Source organism: Bactrocera oleae, chromosome 2 (assembly GCF_042242935.1).
Source record: "Bactrocera oleae isolate idBacOlea1 chromosome 2, idBacOlea1, whole genome shotgun sequence".
Taxonomy (NCBI): Eukaryota; Metazoa; Arthropoda; class Insecta; order Diptera; family Tephritidae; genus Bactrocera; species Bactrocera oleae.
Window position 1 is genome coordinate 68,381,623 of NC_091536.1, and position 24,217 is coordinate 68,405,839.

The 24,217-nt window shown below is 34.3% G+C and overlaps 5 protein-coding genes across 7 annotated transcripts; 2 read left to right on the top strand and 3 right to left on the bottom strand.

Moving 5' to 3' along the window:
- Positions 1–16: 16 nt before the first annotated feature.
- On the bottom strand, positions 17–1,594 carry LOC106617301 (small lysine-rich protein 1). The gene is made up of 2 exons (XM_014234398.3): positions 1,409–1,594; positions 17–473 (listed from the first exon to the last, which is right to left on the bottom strand). Exons 1-2 carry the CDS (start codon positions 1,592–1,594, stop codon positions 405–407), a joined length of 255 nt encoding a protein of 84 aa, XP_014089873.1. The 3' UTR covers positions 17–404.
- A 45-nt stretch (positions 1,595–1,639) lies between these two features.
- LOC118679707 (serine protease persephone) lies at positions 1,640–5,894 on the bottom strand. Its single transcript, XM_070105570.1, has 5 exons — positions 5,246–5,894; positions 4,873–4,982; positions 4,593–4,757; positions 4,275–4,527; positions 1,640–1,963 (listed from the first exon to the last, which is right to left on the bottom strand). The coding sequence occupies exons 1-5, from the start codon at positions 5,804–5,806 to the stop codon at positions 1,754–1,756; spliced, it is 1,299 nt and encodes a 432-aa protein (XP_069961671.1). The 5' UTR covers positions 5,807–5,894; the 3' UTR covers positions 1,640–1,753.
- A 1,430-nt stretch (positions 5,895–7,324) lies between these two features.
- Positions 7,325–9,754, top strand: snk (snake). 2 transcript variants are annotated; one of them, XM_014234430.3, is made up of 6 exons: positions 7,325–7,472; positions 7,870–7,991; positions 8,054–8,563; positions 8,625–8,761; positions 8,834–8,943; positions 9,004–9,754. In XM_014234430.3, exons 2-6 carry the CDS (start codon positions 7,928–7,930, stop codon positions 9,587–9,589), a joined length of 1,407 nt encoding a protein of 468 aa, XP_014089905.3. In that variant the 5' UTR covers positions 7,325–7,472; positions 7,870–7,927; the 3' UTR covers positions 9,590–9,754. The 2 variants fall into 2 exon arrangements, with proteins under 2 accessions (XP_014089905.3, XP_069961670.1); XM_070105569.1 differs by lacking the exon at positions 7,870–7,991 and having other exon boundaries at positions 7,326–7,472.
- Positions 9,755–10,563: 809 nt separating this feature from the next.
- On the top strand, positions 10,564–21,883 carry p53. Its single transcript, XM_014234426.3, has 12 exons — positions 10,564–10,841; positions 10,917–11,120; positions 11,182–11,421; positions 13,320–13,433; positions 13,498–13,537; positions 13,606–13,632; positions 18,128–18,178; positions 18,255–18,528; positions 18,604–18,844; positions 19,055–19,170; positions 19,731–20,036; positions 20,112–21,883. The coding sequence occupies exons 2-12, from the start codon at positions 11,026–11,028 to the stop codon at positions 20,129–20,131; spliced, it is 1,524 nt and encodes a 507-aa protein (XP_014089901.2). The 5' UTR covers positions 10,564–10,841; positions 10,917–11,025; the 3' UTR covers positions 20,132–21,883.
- On the bottom strand, positions 13,560–15,125 carry Gr94a (Gustatory receptor 94a). Of its 2 annotated transcripts, XM_070105572.1 has the most exons (3): positions 14,028–15,125; positions 13,803–13,961; positions 13,560–13,737 (listed from the first exon to the last, which is right to left on the bottom strand). In XM_070105572.1, the coding sequence occupies exons 1-3, from the start codon at positions 14,985–14,987 to the stop codon at positions 13,663–13,665; spliced, it is 1,194 nt and encodes a 397-aa protein (XP_069961673.1). In that variant the 5' UTR covers positions 14,988–15,125; the 3' UTR covers positions 13,560–13,662. The 2 variants fall into 2 exon arrangements, with proteins under 2 accessions (XP_069961673.1, XP_069961672.1); XM_070105571.1 differs by having other exon boundaries at positions 13,803–15,125.
- Positions 21,884–24,217: the final 2,334 nt, after the last annotated feature.

A 24,217-nucleotide genomic window follows, 5' to 3' on the forward strand; every position in this document is an offset into this window, starting at 1 on the left:
AATTCTTCTAGAACAGTGCTTTTGAATTTTGTTTATTAAAATTTCGATATCAAAAGTAAATGAATGTATTGATGACTTTTCTGACATAAAAATAGAATTTCATTTAATTTTCGTTGTTTGTTTTTTTGTTGGCTTTGAGTGGGCGGTGTGGGAGCATTTTGCGTCGGCAGACAGCAAACGGCTGTCGGTGCTAAAAGTTGTAGACATTGTGTGTACAACAACAATATCTTTTGGTAGGTATGTTTATATATACATACATACATATGTATGGTCGCCGTTAAATTATAGCCCTCAAAACTAGAGGCTTGGAAGCTTAAATTAATACATTTTAATAATAAAATAAATGTTTTTTTAGTTCGTTTAACATAGATTCACTAAAAATATACTTATGTATAAATAAGTCTTTAACGTTTGCCCTTTTTCTTCTTCTTTTGTCCATCGGGCCAAGCAAAACCACGTGTTTTGAGTAAATCCTAAAATAAAAGTAAAATTTAATACAATATTAATCAATAATATCTACTTTGATTAATACCGTCTAATATACTAATTCTTCTGTAGTAAGCCACATACGAACATACATACGAAGGCGTTCCGAAAGGTCGTTAGTCTACAATAGCAAAACGGTAATTTTGGAAAAATTACGATTCTCAACCATTTTCAATAGTTTCGTTTTAGTTTAAACCACATCAGAACACCTATCAGAAAATACAGATTTTGCTTGTCTGCGTAGTAAGGGTAATTTTTTCTGCGATTCGGCGCCGAATCGGCTCAAAAGTTCAGTACCATTTCCCAAGTAGTCGATGATATCTTGTGAATCCCAGAAAACGGTGCCCGTCACCATTCTCGCCGATAAAACAATCTCCACACTCTTCGGAGCAAGTTTGTCAGGTGAAACCCACTGCTTCGACTGTTACTTGGTCTCTGGTTGGTATCAATGGATACCTGTTTCGTCTACGGTTACGAAAAGATGCAGGTACTCCTTCGGATTGCACTCAAATAGCTTCAAACATTGTTTTCTATGGGGCCTCTCGCTTTCGATCGTTATTAGGAGTGGACAAACACGGCACTAATCGAGCCGATAGCGTTCTTACGCCCATTATAACCCTTAAGGAAATAACCCCTTTCCGGCACCTATTGTCTCAACTATCTAATGTACCTTCCATCAGGGTAGCCTGTCTGTGTGTGACACTTCAAAAACCGACATTTGACCACGTAAGCTAATTTTTGACAGCCGCCATTAAAGAATATTCACTGTATAGATGATCCAAACGCTTTTTGATTTCATAGCTCGATTTCCCTTCCAAAAACAAGAATCGAACATTTTTCTAAAATAAGCAGACATGTCCGTCTGTATTGTTGCCATGTGAGCTAAGTATTTATCGGAACGCACTCGTATATTTATATTTACCTGCACATTGTGACACACATAGTAGGCATTCTCCATGGCTACATCATTGAAGATGTCACAACCCAGCGATTTGCTGCCGCTGCTCTTCTTCTTACCATCTTTTTTCTTCTCCCCCTCCTCCCCGTTACCGTTATTGCTGGAAGAGGAATCTTTGCTATTACGTTTTTTCTTGCCTTTCCCACCCATTTGCAAAAATAAATTTATAATGATTCCAAATCAGAAACAGCAGCGTTAAAACATGATCTAAAAAATTACTTGTATTGACTTAATAAACAACTGTACATTTCCTTAGTAACATTGATTAAAGAAAATGTTTACTCATATTTGCTGCATGTCGTTGCCCAACTATTGTAATTGTTCTGGAAAATAACTGTCGTAGTCATCTGGCCAAACAACCGATGTGATCCATTCAATATACGACGAAACACGCGTGTAAACTCCCGGATATGCGCTGCGACAAAACTCGCCATACGAGGTCATTCCGATTAAATAGTAGCGAAAATGCTTCCTATTTTTACGCATTAGGTTCAATTGCAGTGGTCCGCCAGAATCTCCCTGCAAATATTGGAAAACAAAAAAGGAGTTTTGGAAAACTAAGTTCGGGTGTAACCGAAATAACTTCAGGTGTTGGCAAAACTTTATTTTAAGAAATGTTGCAAACGATATACTAACATAGTTTAATAATTATATATGACTTCCCGTCAGCGAAAATTATATTAAAATCATCCTCAAATAGAAATATGATATATATGTATACTTAACTGAAGATACTAAATTTAATCAATATATTGCATAAGTTTAGATGTACAAAAGGTCAACCAGAAGATCGGAATTGATTATATTAGGAATATGAGGTTTGGATTAAGGTATACCAATTCCATACATATTCAGTGCTAAACCACATAATTTTTAAGAAAGCATGTCCACTTAATTTCATTAAAATATCACACATTTTGACCAACCTAAACGGTTTAAAGTCAGGTGGAAAGCCGGAAATCATCTTATCTTATATTAAGTATATGGGAGACAGGGACAGTATTGACTCGATTTTATCTATTTTTGGTATTACCACATATTATTAATAGAAAAAGATGATCACTGAGTCTCACTAAGATACCTCATATACCATTGGTGAGTCAACCGGATGTTTGAAAATCCTGATATTAGTTACATATACACGTTTTTATCTATTTTGTGCAAAAATATATACCGTTATTAGAAAAACACGCTCCCTCATTTTTATAAAGATAATCCAAATATTTGCCGATATATGCGGTATAAAGTCAAACGGAAATTGCAAAATCTTTATATTAGGTATATGTGGGCTAATGAAAGTATTGAACCGATTAAACATTTTTGGTTTACATATATGCTATTATCAGAAAAGGATTTATTCCGAATTTCCATAATATATCTCACAGATTTACCGATATTTTCAATAAAAAGTTCGTAATTAGAACTGGGCTCCACATATTCGGTAACAGGGGCCTTAAACGGTTGTTACCCGATTTTTCAAATGTTTAATCGTAAGGAGGCACATCTTAAAGTCACTATTTATGTAAAGATTTATCTCGATATATACTGGAAAGTGAAACAATCAGATGAAATTTAAAATTGTGTTATATGGGAAGTAGGCGTGGTTCTAGTTCGATTTCACCCATTTTCGCACCGTAACATGGGAATGTCAAAATTATGTTATATTTTAATTCGGTTGAAATTGGTCGAGTAGGTCCTGAGATATGTGATTTCACCTAAATGTGGGCGATGTCACACCTATCGTCCAATTTTGACACCTGCTCCTATAAAACTCTCTTGTACCACGTCGGATGTGGCGTCTGTTAATGTCTCTAACGCGTTTAGTTATTGACTTATCATACATTTGGTAGTTTTTTGACAAAACTGTTATATGGGGAGTGAATAAATACTTGTACTTAAAAAACATGCTGAATATACCGCAGTTCAGCAGTAATCGTGTAAATAAACGAACGGCATAGAACTGAAAAATATAAAAATCGATAGCGTTTGATTGAAATCAAAGGACACCTCGTGGCTAAACACCGAATGGCTGTTTGAGCACAATAAACCTAATGATGGTTTAAGTGCGGTTAGTTGCTCCTGCGCCTCCTTTTTCAATCAACAAATGGAGATTTGGCATTATCTCAAGATTAGCAGTATGTCGACGATATGAACTACTCGGATGCTCTGAGTAATGTTTTTCAAATAGATTCAATCAAAACCAGTAGGGAAAGTCTGAAAGCAGCTGAACATTTGTACTTCTCTTGTTAGATTTACGGAGTATAAATAGTTACATAAATGGGTATAGTATGTCTAGATAATATACATCAATACTTTTAGATATTTGATATATTGAACGACATATTTTATATATTATATAAGCGGTTAGGTATAGGAGAAATGCCAAGATTTTCGGTATAAATTCCGCCATAAGCGCCGACCATCTCTACCATCGTAAATGGACTCTTTATATACGTATTACGATGAAGATACGGCTGTAGTCTAATTACATACTTATAAAACCAAGCCAAGAAAATGTAAAGCCCCGAATGCGGTTTTATAAAGCAGTTACTATGTCAAAATCTAGTACTCTATCATTCTTGGTTTGGATCGTTTTACTATGAGCATTGACGCTAATTTAAATTAAATTAAAAACTATCGTCAATCAGTACTATGTTGTACTAAGTATGTTCCATATAGAGAACGAAGAAGCAATATATTCTTCTTTATGTTCCTGGTTGTTAAGGTGCTGACGTTCAGGGACTATCAGCACATCAACATTTCATGATGCTATTACAACAACTAAATATTTCTTTAACAAAAAAACAAAAAATCCCAATAAGCTACTTACCTGACATGTATCACGATTCCGCTCGTAGTCCTTAGCACAAATCTGTGAATCCAGTACTCCCTCCGGTACCCCAGAGTCCGAAGGCAGAACTTGGTTGCATTGCAGCAAGGGCACAATGGACAACTCCAGCTCGGTCAAGATATTTGTGGGAGCCTTCGCGAAAGCGGTCGAACCGTAACCCATTGCATGAAGTTTATTATAAGGAATATCGTCACTAACCCACAAGCGTATTGGCCGCACAAAATTCGTGTAGCTGTAAAATATTTCGTATGTGTTTGAGATATAAAAAAAGCAACTTCTTGCGATTAACGGTCTTACACCACGGGCTGCGCTAAGCGTATCAGTGCTATGTCGTGATAGTAATACGAGGAGTTGTACAAAGGATGCACCTGCACTTCGGCAATGGGACGCACTTGGAATACTTCATCGAAGTCAACGTTTTTCAGATTGATGTCGCCCACTTTAACGGTCTCGGGCTGTTGGCTTTGAGATGAAGGAATTGAATGTCGTAAAAAGAAGTATTTAATTACTTTATCGTAATTTTTTTTGTTTAACTGTTTTATATTAGTATTAAAGTATACATGTATGTAAGTCTTACCCGCTGTGATAGCAACAGTGTGCTACTGTTAAAACGAACAACTCATTAATTAAACTGCCACCACATTTGTACTCGTAGCTGTCGGCGAAGGAGCGGAAACCTAAGGCGGCCTGCATTATAAAAAGAAAATGTTTGTATTATTATTTAATAATGCTCGTTAACAGCGCTAATTAATCAATTAAAGTTCTAATATATACATATATATATATTGATATGGATCCATTGAAATTTTCTTGAATGCATGGCTTTGACCTCAATTTCGACCTTCAATGTGATTAGCGCGAGGCAAAAGTGAAACCGGTTTGACGCGGCTATCTCGTGCTAATGAAATGCATTAATCTATGCAGCAAAAAAATATTTATATTCCGCTCACCATGTGCGGATATTGTCCTGGCGCCACAATCGATCTTCCATTGAAATCATCATTCACGTCATCATTTTCGAGCGCCTCATCGTAAGCCGCACCATGGACTTTTCTTTCAACATTATTATAGATAGCGGCAAAGCGTTTGTAAAGTCCTGGTGGCGGTGGTTTCGGACCGAACTTATTATTACCCCTACCGCGACAGTGACCATAAGCATGTCCACGTCCATGTCCATTACCAGGTCCATTGGGATTTGTACAGTCAGTCGGTGTATTACTGTTGTCCGACTCAGTGGCCAAAACGAAACCCTGCAAACCTTTGCTATTCCCACCGTTATTAGCACTATTACCACGCCCATTATTTCCATGTCCGTTGCTTTTGCCTTGTCCATTGCTGTATGTAGAGAATGGGTTTGGTTGTATGTCATAATCGCCAGACGGCGATTGAATACCGGCATGCGGATTGCGACCTTGTCCGTGCACTTTTCGGGTTTTTCGCAAACCAGACACGCCAGTACTGCGTATAGTCAATACACTGAAGTATGAGATGAGCAATATTCTAATATTCATCGTGTGTTTTGTAATTATTTTATTTATACAAACAACATTTATTTACAACCATCGCTTAGCTTATCGAGCGGCAGACTAAATGCTGCAGCGTTTTGAAATCTAAATTTTAATCAACGCTCGAGCTCAAAAAGCAATTAATTGCATTTTTTATTCACAAAAAGATGCTATTGTATGTGATTCGTTTTTATTTTTATTTATAAAAAAACTTTACATTATTTATAAAAAAAAAAAAATTAGGAGCACCTTTGGCCTCTATAGTCAATGAAAAATCTAAAAGCAAAACTTAACAATAAACAGTAAGGTCCCATGTTCTCAAATGTATGACTGTGAACTTCTTCAGCACGGAAATATTTCATGTAGCGACACTGTAATACGAGTACTGCCTTACGAACCTAGGTAGATAAAAAGTATTAGGTGGTATTAATTTTGGAGGTGAAAACCTCAAACTTTAGAAATATCTGAGCTAGAAGTATTTGTAAATTCATTGATTGACGTTCTTTCGGATGGGCTCCGGTATAAAGCTTCATTAAAAGAAAAAGCCGTTTTAAGGAAATTCACACGATCTCTGCTTATATGATATAATTTTGATTGCTCACTTTTAAGCTAGCTGGCATTGGCGATGATTTTATTTCAATACTTACTACTTAAGGTCCTATTTCCATACCCATCAGTGTATATTTTAGTATAAGTGAATTGCTCCAACTTCTTCCTTCTCTACCTTTTCTTCTTCACATTCTCAGAGATTTACCTCATTTCAAAGAATTTTACCGCTTTGAGGTGTGCTAGAATTGAAGTTGTTCGACAGAGTTGTTAAGACGGAGATTTTAGATTTTCCCAGGTTCTAGTGCTTTCTTTATCTTTCTTGTTAAGGTATTTCGATCCTGGCTTAAGGAAACACAAAATTGGAATCACATAAATATTTAAAGAAATTTAAAGTACGGTTCCCTTCATTCAAGTAGGTATGAAACAGATGTGTATAGTAATTTTCTGGGCATGCCATTTGAAAAAGAGCTTATTCCTTTGACAAAGGAGCAAAAAAAAGTTTACTATTATATATTGCGGTCACACAAAATTGCCCATAACCTCCATTTATTCTTGTTTTTAATTTAGGAAAATTTCACTATAAATAAACTGCCTGTTTGGAAAAGATCCTTAGTGCACATGTGCGAAATGCAGGTATCTATATGTATGTAAGCGGTATATTGTTTAATGCGGTTTTTCCGGTAGCTCCTCATTACGGTCAAATAAAGCGAACAAAGCAATGACCGATTATATGCATTTGAAACTTAAATTGATGCTGGGATTACCGAAAACCTTGAAGTATGTTTATGAAAAAAAAAATAAGCCAATCAACCAGGAATTTCAACAGGGGAATTTCAAATATAATGGGCTTTCCGGGCGCAGAATATAATAGTTAGTAAACAGTCCTTGAAGGAGATATTTTGAAACGTTTTGGGGTTTCCTTATACTTAACGACATACGCAGGAAACAGTATTAAATTAGTGTTCTAGAGTGCAAGTTGTTGATGTAAAGAAATTTTTTTAAGTGCTAAAAAATACTTTTTAAATTTAATTTAAACTATAATATTAATCAATATAAGCACTTAAGTGTTATTAATAATTAACAAAAGGGTTGTCATTCTTAATAAAGTGGAATATATTAAAATGTAAGTGTTGTCCTTTATAAGTTTAAGAAAAGTGTTATCCATAGATTCCTAACCTCAAAAGATTTTAAAAGGAACGGCGGCAAAGTTTTATTCAATACAATGAAGAAACAAATACCTAGCTATGTATATATATGTATTTAAATCTACAACATCTATATAATTGCGGTTCTAAACATTCTAAAAATCGTATAAAATTAATCTCAAAATATTTGTCTCTTAATTTTTTTTTATTAGCTGCATTATAATGTTTATAAATTTTTTAAATGAAGTCGATGTTCCAAGTTAATGAACTCTTTTTATAATTTTTTTTATTTCTTTCGTCATTGCTTCCATTTTTCGTGACATTCACTTTTATAAATATGCAAAACTAACGGTAAAATAATATTTACCTTTTCAGCCCACGTTTGTTGTTTTTTGGTGATGTCACCTTTGGATTTTTTACCTTATGCAAAATAATGTTCCGATTGCGATTTTTTGACAAGTTACTTATCTTGAGTTTTCTTTTTAACTTAATTACGGGTAATTATTCATATTTACTATTATCAAAGCAAGTAGTAATTTTAATCACAAATTTTTTTCAGCTTTTGGAAAGCCGCAAATTTTCCAGTACTACCGTAGCACCAAGTACACAGATTCGCGACGTGTTGGAAAAAAAATATTCGAAAAAATACCAAATGGCATTAATATTTTTGAGATGAAACCACGTCCACCAAAGCGTGAAACAAATCTGCCCAGCGCCTATTATTATAATGTACCTAAAGGCGCCGATACGGCGGTCCCAGTCACGACCAGTAAACCACTGACTACATTACAATCAATTCCTTTTGTTGATTCTGACACTTACCGCTTATTCGGTAATATAAAAAATGAGATCGGTGTTTCAGTGGCGCGGCCGCAGGGTTCATTTTGTCGTCGTAGCTTTGATGGCAGAGCTGGATACTGCGTTTTGGCTTATCAGTGCTTACATGCCGTTAACAATTATCGTGTGCATCGCTCCAAATTAGACGTATGTTCATATCGGCAAAGTATACCAGTAATCTGTTGTCCGTTGTTTGTCAAGCATGTCGAAGCCAAAAGCCTCAGCGCAAGAAGTGAGTTCATTTTAAAAGATGTTCAAAGAATTTATTATGAAATTACTTTATCTGGTTTTAGAATGCGAGCAGTATAATGACATTATCGAAGGTGTCAAATTCGATTTGCCGCGCAAGTTTTCTGGGAAAACCTGTGTACCAAGTTTGCCGTTGATTGTAGGCGGCGAGGTCACCAATGACGGTGAATATCCCCACATGGTACTCTAAATTAAATACTTATTATAGCATATAGTGTATTGAAATTCTTTCCTTATCGGTTTTGCTTTTTAGGCCGCATTGGGTTGGTCTCAAATAGGCGAGGATATAAGATGGGGTTGTGGCGGCACACTAATAAGCGAGTTGTATGTGCTCACTGCCGCACATTGTGCAACATCAAGCGTGTAAGTTATAAAAATTAGATCAAGGAGTTAAAAAGAATTCATAAAAAACTTTAATTTTAGGAAGCCTCCTGATGTGGTACGCCTAGGTGCATCTAATCTCAATGAAATCTCAACCGAATTACAAGATATTGGCGTGGCTGTCATTATATTGCATCCGAAATATAAATCATTCTCCCACTATCATGATATAGCGCTGATAAAATTAGAGAGTAGTGTGAAAATATCCTCGAAAGTGCATCCAGGTTGTCTTTGGCAATTACCGAATATAGATATACCAACTATGGTTGCTACTGGTTGGGGACGCACCGCATTTCGTGGCTCTCGTTCCGATAAGCTACAAAAGGTGGAGTTGAGCATGATTGACCAAAATGTGTGTAAAAGAATATATAACAAAGAACGTCGTTTGCTAAACGGTATTACTAATGAGCAATTTTGTGTCGGTGATATGGCTGGAGGGAAGGATACGTGTCAAGGGGATTCCGGCGGACCATTGCACGCGGAATTACCGGAATTGAAATGTGTGAAGTTTATTGTTGGCGTTACGTCGTTTGGTAAGTTTTGCGCCAAACCCAACGCACCGGGTGTTTACACAAAAGTTTACCCATACCTGAAATGGATCGAAAGCATTGCATTCAAGGAAAACTAAATCCTGATAAAAACTGGTGAAAGCTGGGATAGATGAACTACAATTATTGCTTTAATTATTATTAACTCTTTATTTGCATTACGATTGTATGATTCCCCGTATCTTTTACATTTTTGTACCTTATGTCTGTTTGCAATAAAATTTGTTAAAGTTATTATAAACTTATTTTTGATGTACTTAGTACCTTTATTTTAATCAAAGAATTTTATTTGAGACATGTTTAATATACAATTTGCTTGTAAATAATTTAAGGGAGTAATGGTTAGTTAATAAATTTCGGCCGATATATGTATGTAGAACCGGACTCCAATGATGTTGTTGTTGTAGCGGTTATTTAATACACGGGGCATATATTTGGTAAGGCGGGGCCAAGTATGGATAACGGTGGTCGGTGAAGGTGTTGTTGGCTCCACTGTGAACAGCGGTCAGTGGGTGTCTGAAGTTAGTTGTGCCCTTATCCTAGTTAGCGTATTGGTCAATGTTGTCGACAGAATCAAAGAGTGACCTCTTAATATTGGCTCCGCTTCAAGTAGACGACTGAAGAAACTGCTCGGAGAAGGGTGCATTGTGTTGCTTAAGCGGAAGCATGACGTCCTGACTATACAGGTGTTTGACAGCAGACATCTAAAATCTTAGGGTTGTTGACAGCCGGAATTTTAATGCCATCGACTGTGATACTAAAATCTCAAATCGAGTTCGAAAATATGCTGATGTGGATTTAGTGTTCAGATTTTAGGCTCCTTGCAGAGAAGAATCACAGATCGTTGTAATCCTTAGTTCCTTAAACTAACTAAGTTCTAAAACTACAGAGTGCGCTAGTTTTTATTTCGCTACGCAAACTGCCTTTTTTAATGAGTAGAGCTTTCATTTAATTTTAATATTTCTGTAAATATGGCATTCGCCATTTAATCTACTACTATATATAGTTTATTTAACAACTGGCAACCTTGCAGAAATTAATGTGCAGTTATTTAAGTTCCACACATTTAGTGATTGACTGCCGGTTTTTCACTTGTTGATTCTTTTATCTTTTGCTTTAAAAATAGTTGCATGCAAATATGCATTTAAATACTGATAAATAGCATTCTCGACGTGTTAACGAATACAAAAAAGTGTATGAAGAGATCAAACTAACAATTTCAAAGTGAAAATTTCTACTAATCCGTTTACTTTATTACAAGTCGTTCCTAAAAGTCATTAAAATTAGGCTTTCTAAATATAACAATCTAATATTCGATGAAACAAGTGAATGGTAAGCGCAATCGACGCAAGTAAAACATCAAAATATTTTTGTAAACAATCTACAACAAATTCGACAAATTGTCAGGGAGGAATCTACGTATTTCATCACAATCCACAACAGCATATAGAGTTGGTAAAGGGATTACCAACGTCAGATGTTGCAAATATCTTAGGTCAAGCTATAAATTTCCAAGATGATTCAAAACCACTGCGACAATAGTGGTAGTAGCAACGCCACTGTAAGCCCCATCAAGATAACAACCCTACCAGATACTACGATAAATATTAGGTGCGCATATTATTATTTTTTTATTACAAAAGCTAAATTAACAATTCTTACTTTGTTTTAGAACTGAAGAGCAACGACAGATTGGGGAAGATAATAAATATATAACATTGCAACTTCATTCACAAGGATTGCAACAGTTCATAACGCAATCTCGAGAGCATAATAGGATTGGTATTACAACCAACCAACTTGACATTTTCACTTCGGAAGCTAATTCGGGATACGAGCAGTTGAGTGAAGTGGAAAATATGAAACCGTTGCCATTAACACCAGAAAATTATCCTAATAGTGTTATAACCAAGTAAGCAGCAAATTACTATCTATATATTGCATTATGGAATTAATAGTATAAGGCCTATAACCTACATTCGCTAGTTTTAAGTAAATTAGCCCATTTCAATGCTTGTGACCTGAAAAGGTTTCAGCCATTATCATTCACAAATTTCGTTCTAACAGAATTCAATTAATTCTTTTGGCCAAGAATTTGTTTACAAAACAATTATAGATAACTTAAGATATACATATAATAAAACGGTAACCCTGGCCTATGTACTTTGACAGCTGACATGTGGATTGTAACTGAAACGTCCGGTTGCCAAACTAACGGATTCAGTAAATCTTCAATTTATATCATTGTATAAGCCTAGATTTATACAATGACTTATATTTCAATTAACACAGCTTAATGAAATTATACAAAAGCTACTTCAATTTAATACTTTTAATGGGTCGGCTTTAGTATACCGATAGAGGAGATCCTCCAGATCAAGGATATATTTAACACTTCACTAATTCGTTTTAAGACATTTTTTTTATATTATATGATGCAAAAATTGTTTTTCGATGTTTAAATCATTCTTTAATTTTGACAATAACCAAGGGCTGTAAATGTCAAACAAATAGTGCGGCCATACTAATATATTTTGCAAACGAAGAAAAATAAAATAAGAGATTAGGTGTTGGTATTGGACTGACCAGGGTTATTTTTTTTGTGAAGCGCGGCCGAAGGCCGTCAATGTAAAAAGGAGTTCCGCGAAAAGACCTTGGTACACCCCGGTGTAGGACCGACCAGGGTTATTTTTTTGAGGCGGGGCCGAAGACCGCCATCGCAGAAAGGAGTTCTACGCGAAAAGACCTTGGTTCACCCCGGTGTTGGACCGACCAGGGTTATTTTTTTTTGAAGCGCGGCCGAAGGCCGCCAATCTAAAAAGAAGTTCTACAAGAAAAAGTAACATTGTCATGAGGGTATAACATAATCCTTAACATCAATGCTCTACAATAGTTTTTTTTCCTCGGTTTTGGATTGCTGTATTTGGGGTATTATCGGCTTTCATTTCTTTCATTTCATTTACAAAAGATGTCGATAAGGTAACACTGGTTATTTGAAATTTTGCAACCCTTTTGTTATTGTCAGAAATCATAGAATTTAACAATAATTTAAATATAGAATTAAACTATTTTTCCGCTATATAATGTAAAATAAATATGTACAAACGAATTAGTGAAGTGTTAGTGGATATAAAATTGAAAAATATAAGTGTATAATTCATTTCAAATCGAAAAAATGCGTACTTTAAATAGTTAAAATTTCCAATTTTAAACGTAAATATCTCGAAAACTATAAGTTTCCCGCGGCTATATCCCCCCATACCCATTTTATCCCCGAAAGCTTGGGACATTATACTAAAGTTTTTCCCTGTTAAAAACTTATTAATAATTTAAAAATGGTTTTATGACTGAAAATGAGGGAATAAATGTGTTCATAGGTACTTTTAGAAACAGTTGGTAACACTGCTATTGCGCAGATTCGGTTTTCTTTAATAATTGTTATTTACTTGCTGTGTATTTTATATTCTTCCTTTTCAACTTGGAGGAGTTGAAGAAGTTATTATATTTAAATTGGTAGTATTTTATTCGCTATGTCGTGGCATGTGATCAGGTAAATAGATGAAATTTTACCAAATATACTGGGTAGTGGACTAATTACATGGAGATAAAATCAAAACTTGAACTCAAAAATTCTTGAGCTGCTGCTTCACAAATTAAGTATAGTATAAAAAAACAATGTTTTATATGTGACGAAAGCTAGAAGCAGATTCGCAACTTTATAAATAAGTGCAGAGTTCCAACAATAAAGAATAAATCGGGTCTTTAGACTACGGCAACTACTGGTACTTATAATATTTTTACTCCTTACAGCGAATATTCTTGTAGCTCAAATCAAACTAATAAGGACACAGCTATGACAGATGTCGTTCAAGTTTCCGATGCATCCAATCCTTCTGACGAGCTCAACAAAGAGGAGGATATTATGTGAGTATTCTTCAGTAAAAATACATATTTTATATGACCTTGAAAATGTATAAAATTCTTGCAGACTAAGTGATGAGCCTTATCAATATCTACAAGAACTTAATGTAAGTAAAATAATACAAAATATTATTTGGTATTGATAATTTATAATAACTTGTTAATTTCTTTACAGTCGGATAATCTTATGCAGTTCAGCCAGGTAAGCAAAACCTCTACTCCTTCAACTTGTTTACTTTAATGAGAAACGTAACGTGAGATCACTTTGCACGAATATGAGCAAAAAGCTTGTAACCGCTGATAGCACCTAGCATATAAAGAGTGTGAGGCATCAATAATATTTCTGAGCAACATATGTATTTATTCACTTACATCTTGAATGAGGGAAATATTTATTTCCATCAGCCCAAGTGGTTGAATTTTATATTTTGTCACCAAGACAAGCAACGAAAATGCTTCCACCGATTGCTTGAAACGTAAATCTGCATGTGTCAGATTAATGCGTTGTAGAATCAAGCCAGTTTCTTGCACCTGTAAGAAAAATTCATTACCTAACATTGCTAACAATTTCCTTTTTTTTTTTAAATTAATTTCCACCTTAACTACGTTATTATCGCTAATTTGCGCCTGTAACATCACTTCAATTACAGATATAGCCAGAAAGACTGCATTAGTTGAAGCTTGAAACACATCATAGGGCTCATTGTTTACCAATGTTTCAGCAATAGCTAAATATTGCCTAAAACAACCCACTGTGATGCCGCACAAATTACAAAGCAAAGAACAAATCAACGGCGCCGAAAGCAATTGCAGATACTTTGTCATTTGCCTGCAAATAATGTCGTATTTTTGCGCGAGCAAGTCCAAACGATCAGCCAAGTCGCAAAAGCGCTGCATACGATAATATGGCTTGTGCAAACTCATCTGCAGTGTACTTTGCATGCAGTTAACCTCATTGACAATTTCACATAAACGTTCATTCAATGTTTCCACAAGCACTTTGCTAATAACTAATGCGCTAAAGAAAATATTTGGAAACATTTGCGCGAGTATCAAAGGCAAGACTGTATATAAAGTCCACAATAAATGTTTATCTGGTTCGTTACGTATTTGTTGTAACAACAATGTCACCTCGTATATGACAGGTATTAGTAAAGCTTTAAGGATAACCAATCTAACCGATACCATCACTGTTCGCGCGCTGACTTCGAAGAATTTTAGTGTATCAAAAAGTGCGACTGTATTAAAAAATCGCACAAATGTCTTTGACAGTATGAGTGCTGTCAGATAATTGATAATGACTGATATAATATTCATGTAACTGTATAGTTTAGTAACATTTTCCAAATCAAATTCGTCGTTTTGCCAATCGTTCAGCATACTTTGACCGTATGACACTGTGAAAGTGATTGCAATTGCCAATGCATACATTGCTATTATATAAGAATGGTAAAAGCGACCTTTGCTTAGTGATATGCCATGCGCTGAGAAACCGAATAACATCAGATTTCCAAAAATAATTCCAACACATATTTTCACCCATTTCAAATGCTGCATTTTGTTTTTCGTTGTTAATTTAGAATTTCTCTTTTACGCTTTAAAATTTCAGAAATTTTAACGATTCTTTCTTAATATTTGTTTGTTTTATTTGCTTTCCCAGGGCGCACTTCAGCAGTATCAACTCGAATTGGTTTAAACGTATGGCAAATGAATGTAAATAGCTGTTAATTGCTATTTAATTGTTTGTTGTTATCTGCAAATCATATCTAACGGTCCCCCCTATTACTTTACTTCCAAATGTGTTTGCCATGCGCGTCGTTGCTCTGCTGTTTAATAAACCTAAATTCATATACGGTTTGGAAATCAGCCTGTTGAAAAATCTAACAAATTTAGTGCCTCAAACTAGAAATAATAACTAACAAGACAAAAAACGTTGCACCAAAAGCTATAATACCCTCAATTTTGATCAATTAGTTTGTATGACAATAGTGATCCCAACTGAAAAATATGTTTGAAAGCTATAGTATTGCTTTGGACAAAAAATTCACGCCAAATTTCGCGAAGATACCTCTTTAAATAGAAAAGGGTCTCCATATAAGAACTTGATTTTGAACGTGAACAATTATTAGGGCGTGAATTAATTGTCGAATATTGCAAAAGTCAATATTTAAGTTTTCTGGGGAAAAAGTCAAAAACAACCACTTATTTTTAAATAAATTTCATGAAGTCGAACAAATACAATAACTATTAACATATTTTTAGTTAAATCTTTTCTATATTTAAAAAACAAAATATTTCGTTTCTCGCTAATAAAAATAATTTACAAAGCCATAAGCGACATCAGAAATATTCAAAAGCTTTTCCGAGGTCGTTGGTTGCCTCTGAGCAGTCCTCTTTTGCATTATTATTATTTGTTGCTGTATTTTGCTATATGTATGGTATATATTTTTGCCAGTAAGGCAATAGATCACACGTTGTCGACTCTCTGATCATCAGCACAGCTTAAATAGACAAAATACAATAATATTCACTATATTCATTAGCATCATTATGTTCATTATTATCTTAAGCTGATATTAACATTTACATTCAGCTTTATGTTTACTACAATGCCTTCTAGGAATTGTGGACTTAAGATATAAAATTATTAAAGTTAATATGTGTACAAATATGTATATATGTATATTAAGAAAACGGTAGGAAATCTGTAACGATTTAATGATCTTATGTACCTCTTGCTCTGACGACAGTTATGTATAAATAATTATTAAACATAATAACCTGTGAGCAGCAAAAGTCAAAACAACAACCACTAATTAGTTCCTCCACAAGTTCTCTGCTAAATGCATTAAAGGGTTACATGGGTTTCACGACTTCAAAAACAAATTATTGTCTTATTTAATTCTATAACATCTCTAATATTGTCCTAAATTTTCAAGTTGATCCCAGTAATAGTTTTGGAGATACACTCAAAATTTTAAACGTGTTTTTCTCGAAACTGTATTTTCAAAGTCGGTTGTCAAGAATTCGCGCGAACTACTCAACCGATCTTAATGAAATTTTACACAGGTCTTTAAGCTATAATTTAACATGTCTTGAACGAAGGATTTTTTTTTGTTTAATTACAACTATTTAAAAATCAAAAAACGTCGAGAAGTTTTTACCTAAATTTCATTTTTTTTTTGTTGTAAAAATTGCTTCAAAAATACAGTTTTCACTTTATTTGTTTTTCTCCGTCCAATATCTAGTGGTCTAGACCAATGGTTTTAGTTCAAACACGTATTTTTTTTTTACTTTTGATGATCCTGTCAGAAGTTCTGTTGTCAACGTAATTTTTTTTCCGAGGAACTGCCGGAATTGACGTCGTAATGAGCGTGTTTTGAATTTTTTCCTTTGAAAACTTCACAAAATCTTGATTAAATATTTATATTCGGAATAATATAAAGTTTGAATAAAATATTTAATTTTTTATATGGAAAAAAAATATTGATAATAGGACGGTTTTTGCTCGACGAGACTCATGTAACCCCTTAAAGAGTAACAACGAGTGTGAGACTTTTAAAAGGGCGATTTTTAATGCTTCTTAATTTTGGAAGAAAAAAGTTTAATATTTTTTGAGTAACGCGCGATCTTTGACGGCGCTAAACAAAAGGTCATTCACTGTTGCAGGGATTCCGGGTTTCTCCGTGAATAAAACTAAAAAAAAGTCTAGACTAGAAAATATTGCCCGTACAATGACCGTTTTCAAGAAATTTTGACCTGCTAAACAGAAAATCATGATATTAATCGGAATGTGTCCGAGTAATCGCTCAAACAAATTTGAAAAATGCTGTTTCGAGAAATACGCGCTTAAAGCCAAACTGTTGGAGCTGATTAAAGTAACCGGCTACACTTTGGAAGACTGTAACTAAAAAATATTAAAAATATTCATTTTAAACTTCAGTATCTCATTTTTAAAGGTATCACCTATCGAAATATGAAAAAAATCTTACCTCTTAGCATCTGTTTGACATTGAGTGCTCTTAGAATCACTGAATAATAGGTTTAAGGTTTAAGGTTTAATGGAATATTGATGATATACAATTTTTTAAGTCCCCTTGATATATTTATAACATCGGTGTCGTGTAGAGTACTATTATAGTAAATTACATAGGATCACAAGTTTTTTTTTCGCTCAAGTTGTAAAATTTCTCACAAGGGTGCTCACAGAACTTTCGTGTATTTCACCAGAAGCTTCAAGTATTTTCACAAGCTTATCTGTCTTTATCGCATTATCGTCATTAAACGCACCGGTGACGTATCGCGTATAGTAACACCACTACATGCAAAGCTGTTCAAAAATAAAAAAAAATTGTAATACAAAAGGAGAGCAGCCAACGAGAAACAATAAATTTGTTTACAAACAAACTGAAATTGTGAATGAAATCTAAAATTTGCTTAGTCAGTAGTTTTGTGTGTGTATGTGTGCATGTGCGTTCTATGCAAACTGAGTTGTTCTTCTTCAGTGAGTCGAAAGGCCAGTTAGTTGTTAGTTAGTTGTCAACTGCAGACCAAGCAAGTGTAAGAAAATGAAGTTACTACACATGTGCCGCCGATACGAGCAATATGTAAATAAACAAGTGAAGATAAACAAATATTTTTCGAATAAACTGGCAAAATACAATATTTATAAAAATAACTCTTTTTCTTTTCCGCAGCAATCGGCTATACAGGAGTTAATCATGAAGCAGCAATTGGATGCTAAGCCGGTGAGTTTCCGCAAATATTTTTAATAAATCATTATAATTTTATAATATTAATATTTATTATTTAATAATCACACAGAATTTGGACATTTTGCCCACATTCGAGGAGCACGACATTGGCGGCTACAAGTTCAACGTGCAAATTGGTAATAACACTCAAGCCAAAAAGAGTTGGATGTACTCGCCCAATCGCAAGAAGCTCTACATACGTATGAATGAAATTCTTTCATTGGAGGCTGTGTACGTGCCCAAGTTGCCATTGCAACAGCTACGCGTGCGTGTGCTCATGAGTTTTAAGAATGAAGTGAGTGAGCCAGTGGTGCGCTGTCAAAATCATCTCAGCAAGGATACCGGTATGTTTACACTGTGAATTTGGGGGGTGTCCAATCAAGTTTTGATATAGCTTTATACTTTCAACCACCTTTCAGAGTCACATCAAAAGCGCCGTCACAGCTTACTGCGCTGTGAAAATCCTACTGCTGAGTATTGCGGCACAGCTGATGGCAAAAGCATTAATGATCGTTACTCGATTTTAATACCATTGGGTCTCAGTGCCATGCCAAAGAATGACAGTTCCATTTCACAAACGATCGCCATAAAGTTCACTTGTCAGAATTCCTGCGTTGGACGCCGTGAGACAAGCATAATATTTCTACTAGAGGGCATGAGGTGAGTAGGTGCATTGTGTGCTCTGTGGTGACAAAGCAAATCAAAATCAAAAATTAAAAAAAAAAAAAAAACAACAACAATATAAAATACCTTTGCACTTATCAAGTAGGTTTGCGAACATGTTACTGCATGCTACAATGCATATACATATATGCATGTATGTATTTGTGTATGTGTACGTGTACTGATTCATTCTCTATTTACGTTTAGTGGTGAAATACTCTCACAACGCGTGCTGGATGTCAAGATTTGCAGCTGCCCCAAGCGAGACCTCGAAACTGATCAGCGCAACAGCACAGTTCCATCCAAACGTAAATCTAGCGGAGGTTTGTTTGCACTGAATTATTTAATATATAATTTAATTAAGAAAAAACTTTAAGCTCGTTTGCACCGAAAGTTTAATACCCTTCACAAATAAAAAAGTTTCCATATAATAACTTAATTTTGATCGTCAATTTGTATGACAGCTATATGCTATAGTGGTCCGATCTGAACAATTTGTTCGGTGATTATAGCGTTAACTTGGGCAATAATTCATGCAAATAAAGAAGTTTTCCATACAAGAACTGGATTTTGTTCGTTCTGGTTGTATGGCGGCTATATGCTATAGTGGTCCGATATTAGCGGGGCTGACAACTGAGCAGCTTCTTGAGGAAAAAAGGATTTGTGTAAAATTTCAGATCGATATCTCTAAAACTAGCGTATATACAGACAGGCAAACGGATATGGCTGAATCGATCCAGCTCATCATACGGATCATTATATGTATATACATATATTTTATAGAGTCTGCGATGTTTTCTTCTGGGTGTTACAAACTTCGTGCAAACTTAACTTAACTTATTCGGGGTATAAAAATTAATAAACCATGTCTTTGTTGTTGCAGAAATGCCAAGTCGCAGAACGAAATTTATGAAAAGCGCCGCTGACAGCAGCAAACATGCAAAAGCTTTAAAAGATGAGGACACCAGCAGTGATTTGGAGAACAGTGATAGCGGCATTAGTACTGCGCGTGATATAGACCTGCAACCAACACCAAGCGGTGGCTACCGCCTTGTCATTGAGCTCAATAAGGAGATGATGCAGAAAACGGTCGAATATGTGAGTCAAGTAGCTGCGCTTAAAATTTTCAATGAACCACAACAGGCGAAGCATTATAATAAAATGTGTCGACAGCTAAGTCGATATACAGGTTAGTTAAAGCTTAGCTAAATTAAGTGTTTATTATTTATTAACCATGGCTTTCTCTTTTTGTTTTTTTTTACAGAAAAATTGCAGAGAAAATAGTTGTGATTGCAAATTTTCGTAAAAATGCCTTTACTGTGTAAATAGTTAGTTATAAGTAATGTGAGGTTACGTTGTAAGATTTTGTTTTATGGTTTTGTTGCGTCCATGTTTTGTCATGTACCCAGCTTGTAGAGTGTATGCATTTATTTCCTTGTGAAATGTTTGGCACTACGCGTCTACATGTATTTCCTTTTTTTTGTTCGATTTTTGTTAACTGTATGTATTTTTGGTCTTTCGGAAATATTTCAATTCCAGCTTTGAAATATTCTGTTTAAGTGCTTTAATGTGTGTAAGTTTTAAGTGATACTTATTTTTGTTGTTAAAATACATATGAGTTCTTAATTTTTAAGTTTACTCAAACTCATAATTGAAGTATTTTAAAGTGAATTAAACTTTAACTGTGAATGATCAATTTTTTTTTCTTTTACAAAAATAAATAAATGAGTTGCCACTCGTGTAAAAAACACTTTATATAATAATATTTGTCCATTTATATTTATAGTCAAATGTGATTTCAATTCTATTTATACTTTTTAAGGAATTTTTTCACATAAAGCCCATTACCGCAAAAAAATAGGTATATTAGCTTACCAACATTCCCATACAAAACATATGATTTATACATTAGCAAGCTTGTAAATTACCTAACTGCACAAATTACACACAACTACTTATTACTATTCACTAATATTAGGTTTGCTTGAGGGGTAATATTCACTTGCGAATCGAAAAAATCCGTTTGTTTTGTTATTTCTTTTTTGAAAAGGCATTTTATATAAAAAATAAATAAAAATAATGTACATTTACAGAATTTAATGTATTTTAATAATCGGATTCATATTGAAAATATTTGAATTGCCTTGAATCCTTAGCCGATCTTCTGGGGGACCTTCGAAATAAGGTGTCTTCGCCTAGAAAGATTTTTCTGCTTAAAATTAACTTAAATCCCCAAATTAAAAAAAAAACTTTATTATTACTATAGATGAATGCAGGCAATGATCGAAGAATTAGCCAAAAGTTTGATTTTTGAAGATATGATGGCAGCTTGCCAAAAAAGTAATTATTTGTGAAAACTTTGCACTTCAGTTTGACAATTATTATTAGAAATCGTATTGCTTTGATCATTATCTGAAATATATATAAGCCGGTCGTGTGAACATTTCAAGTCGATCGGTTTAGCCGTTTCGAAGAAAGTTTCCTTGCGAACTCTGAAAACATCGTTTCGGAAAAAATGCGTATAATGTTTTTGGAGACGTTTACATTAAGTTAAAAAATTCTTAGAAAGGCGCTTATATCTCCGAAACTTTTGCCGAATCAACTACAAATCCTAGACTATTCTCAAATATGTATGTTTTCGATATATATATATATATATGCAAATAAAAAATCGATTTTTTTAAATTCACAAGTGGATATAATCACATTAAGAACACTACTTAAAAAATTGTCATAAAAAAGCGGTGAGAGTTGCAAGTTTTTTTTTTCTTTAAGCCACAAGTTATTGAACTTCCAAATCTAGAACTGATTTTCGAAATATATTTAACTTTTACTTTATGTTTATGAATTCTTTGTTTTAGTGTCAAATGTGGCCAAAAGTATATACATATGCAAGTATATGTGCTATGACAATTATCATTTTAACATTTATGTTATAATTTTATGAATTCTATGTGCCTTTTATGTTCTTCGCTAAATTTTTACAAATTAAAGAACTTAAATAAACAATGATTTTTGCTAATCAAAGCATCGACATTCAATTGGTTTGAATTGCAATTCTATAAGACACTTCAGCGATTATGCAGCGTTAAATTAGCGAGCTGAATAAAGTGCTGAAACTAACTTTTTATGGGTTTTATATATTTAAAATAGTGGCCTCTATATTGTTATATAAAATGGATACTTTTTGATTAGGTAGAGCAGATACTCTTGGTATAGTAAATCAGTCTCTCAATATACCTTAGGTTTGGGAGCTAGTAGTCGTCATGGATATTACGGTGTTCTCGCTTGGGTTACTCACGTTTAAACATTGGTCCATTGAGTTGTCAAAAATGAATAAAAATGGATCAAGATGCTCTCATACATATGTACAATATATCGACGAAACGCTTTGTGACAATTACAAATCGACAGATTTCTATTCTAGGCAATTCACGACATCCAATTTGATGTTTTCTTCCAGACAACATTGACATTTGGATTCCGTCAAATTTTTTAAAATCCTTGCTTATTGTATCAATTAAAATACCTAAAACTGATGCAAAATGAACACTGCCGAGAACAAAAAGTTCAATAGATCTTTTTGCGTTCTACTTTGACCAGCAGTCAGCAAGCTTATGCGAACTAGAGCAGGTTAGATTGAAATAGGACTGCGAAGCCTCCTATTATGCTCGGTAGAGTTCTAACATAAAACATCCCTGATTTTGAATACGTAAATACTATTTAATGAATATTAAACGAAGAAATTTTGAATTTTTGAAAGGAAATCGGAATAGCATAAACTAGACCACAAAATATCTTGCTTAAATAAAACTTAAATATTTCAGTTTTCGAGTTTGGGTCAAGGTAACTGGAATCGGTCCGGGTTTCAATTCGGTCAAAGGCTGTGAAGTCAACAGAATTCCTAAAAATTATTTGGGGAATGTTGCTTGTTATACATACGTCTTGTAGTTGATATTTAATGTAAGAATCCTCAAAATCGATTCAAAGCAATGTTGGTCAGGCTCTAGTCATCTAGTATTTATTTTTATTGTAAATAAATAATCGATATTATTATCTGCTAACTTTTAAAATTTTTTTTTGCTTTAGTCCCTTCCCTATCGACCAGATCTAATCAACAGCGCTGTTATGATGCGGTAATTATTTTCTTTTAAGCGATCAGAAAGTCGATAAATAAATGTTGGATGTTAAACCACTTTGCATGAACTCAGGAGTACTATCCTAAAGCTGAGAGCAATTATCAGGAATATCTGATATCTTAATAGGGAAGAAGCATCTGTTCAGTAAACTCTCTGAGTGGGTAAGTAATCAAGTTTTGTCTGTTATCGTGTATAAGAAAATACGCCGAGCTACCTCGTACTCAAAAGGTGTTTGAAAGCTGTGTTGAAAATATAGTTATTTCTTTCAAATGAAGAAAGCTGAGTTCGAGAATGAGAAATAGAATGTGTCACTATTCTACAAGATAGCGCGACGACACACAGAAGTGAGACCTGGTAAAAGCCCATAGTTTGTAGATAGTCAAATTAAAAAAAATTCAAGGAAAGATAAGTAAAAATTTGATCTTATCATTGTGACTTAAGAACTGCGAATTCAGCAATTTACATGATGAATATATGAAGGATAAAGAAGAAAATACTCGGAGTTGTGTAAGTCAATATCCACCATCTATTCTTCTTATGGCTTCGCAACAAGTCGTTCTGACCATTTTAGATTTCGTAGACAATTAAAAATTAAATTTGCACAGCTCTAAAGCTTTGCATAAGCCATATGTGGTACACTTGACCTAAGAAGCCGTTGATGGGAGTAAATTTTCACCAAATAGTCGAGATTATCGGACGAGAATTTGGAATGGAATCCGGAAGCGACCCACTTCTTACAATCAAGTCTGTCCTGTGGTGGGACTAAATATGAAATTTTGGGTTAGATAAGTCTTCATTTAGGGTCTCAAACTGGGCGTTGGGTTGAATTCACATATGGTATATGGCACAAGCGCACAAGTTAAGAAAGAAAAGAGAGGCATGTTGGATCTGTATTTTGATGAAAGGTTTTATTATTACACTCAGTACGACGGATGTGGACTTGAGCTATAATTTTGAAAGTCATTTACTTATTCAAACAATTTCTCCGTAAACTGTCTCCACTACATCAACATTTATTATTTGGTTTAGTACCCATAACTCATACATGTAGTGTATTTTCTCTATCACTTTTTCCTGTATAGATGTAAGTACGTAGGCACTTTAGGATCAGTTGCCACATATGTGCACCAGAGAAGCCATTGAACTTTTCCTGCAATTGGAATTGCAAAGACTTATAACTTTAAAAAGTTTATTACTGTCACGGCTAGACTGCTAGAGGCAGCAGCATATG

Bases quoted from the DNA above. Each gene is read 5' to 3' on its own strand.
- LOC118679707 (XM_070105570.1), bottom strand. From the start codon at position 5,806: ATGAATATTAGAATATTGCTCATCTCATACTTCAGTGTATTGACTATA. The intron at 4,983-5,245 runs GTGAGCGGAATA...TTTATAATGCAG, and splicing joins CAGGACAATATCCGCACATG to GCCGCCTTAGGTTTCCGCTC. The intron at 1,964-4,274 runs GTAAGTAGCTTA...CAATATTTGCAG, and splicing joins GGAATCGTGATACATGTCAG to GGAGATTCTGGCGGACCACT.
- p53 (XM_014234426.3), top strand. From the start codon at position 11,026: ATGATTCAAAACCACTGCGACAATAGTGGTAGTAGCAACGCCACTGTA. The intron at 11,422-13,319 runs GTAAGCAGCAAA...TACTCCTTACAG, and splicing joins CCTAATAGTGTTATAACCAA to CGAATATTCTTGTAGCTCAA. The intron at 13,434-13,497 runs GTGAGTATTCTT...AAATTCTTGCAG, and splicing joins AACAAAGAGGAGGATATTAT to ACTAAGTGATGAGCCTTATC.
- Gr94a (XM_070105571.1), bottom strand. From the start codon at position 14,987: ATGCAGCATTTGAAATGGGTGAAAATATGTGTTGGAATTATTTTTGGA. The intron at 13,738-13,802 runs GTAAGTGAATAA...TTTATATGCTAG, and splicing joins ATATTTCCCTCATTCAAGAT to GTGCTATCAGCGGTTACAAG.
- LOC106617301 (XM_014234398.3), bottom strand. From the start codon at position 1,594: ATGGGTGGGAAAGGCAAGAAAAAACGTAATAGCAAAGATTCCTCTTCC. The intron at 474-1,408 runs GTAAATATAAAT...CTTTTATTTTAG, and splicing joins ATGTGTGTCACAATGTGCAG to GATTTACTCAAAACACGTGG.
- snk (XM_014234430.3), top strand. From the start codon at position 7,928: ATGTTCCGATTGCGATTTTTTGACAAGTTACTTATCTTGAGTTTTCTT. The intron at 7,992-8,053 runs GTAATTATTCAT...AATTTTTTTCAG, and splicing joins TCTTTTTAACTTAATTACGG to CTTTTGGAAAGCCGCAAATT. The intron at 8,564-8,624 runs GTGAGTTCATTT...ATCTGGTTTTAG, and splicing joins CAAAAGCCTCAGCGCAAGAA to AATGCGAGCAGTATAATGAC.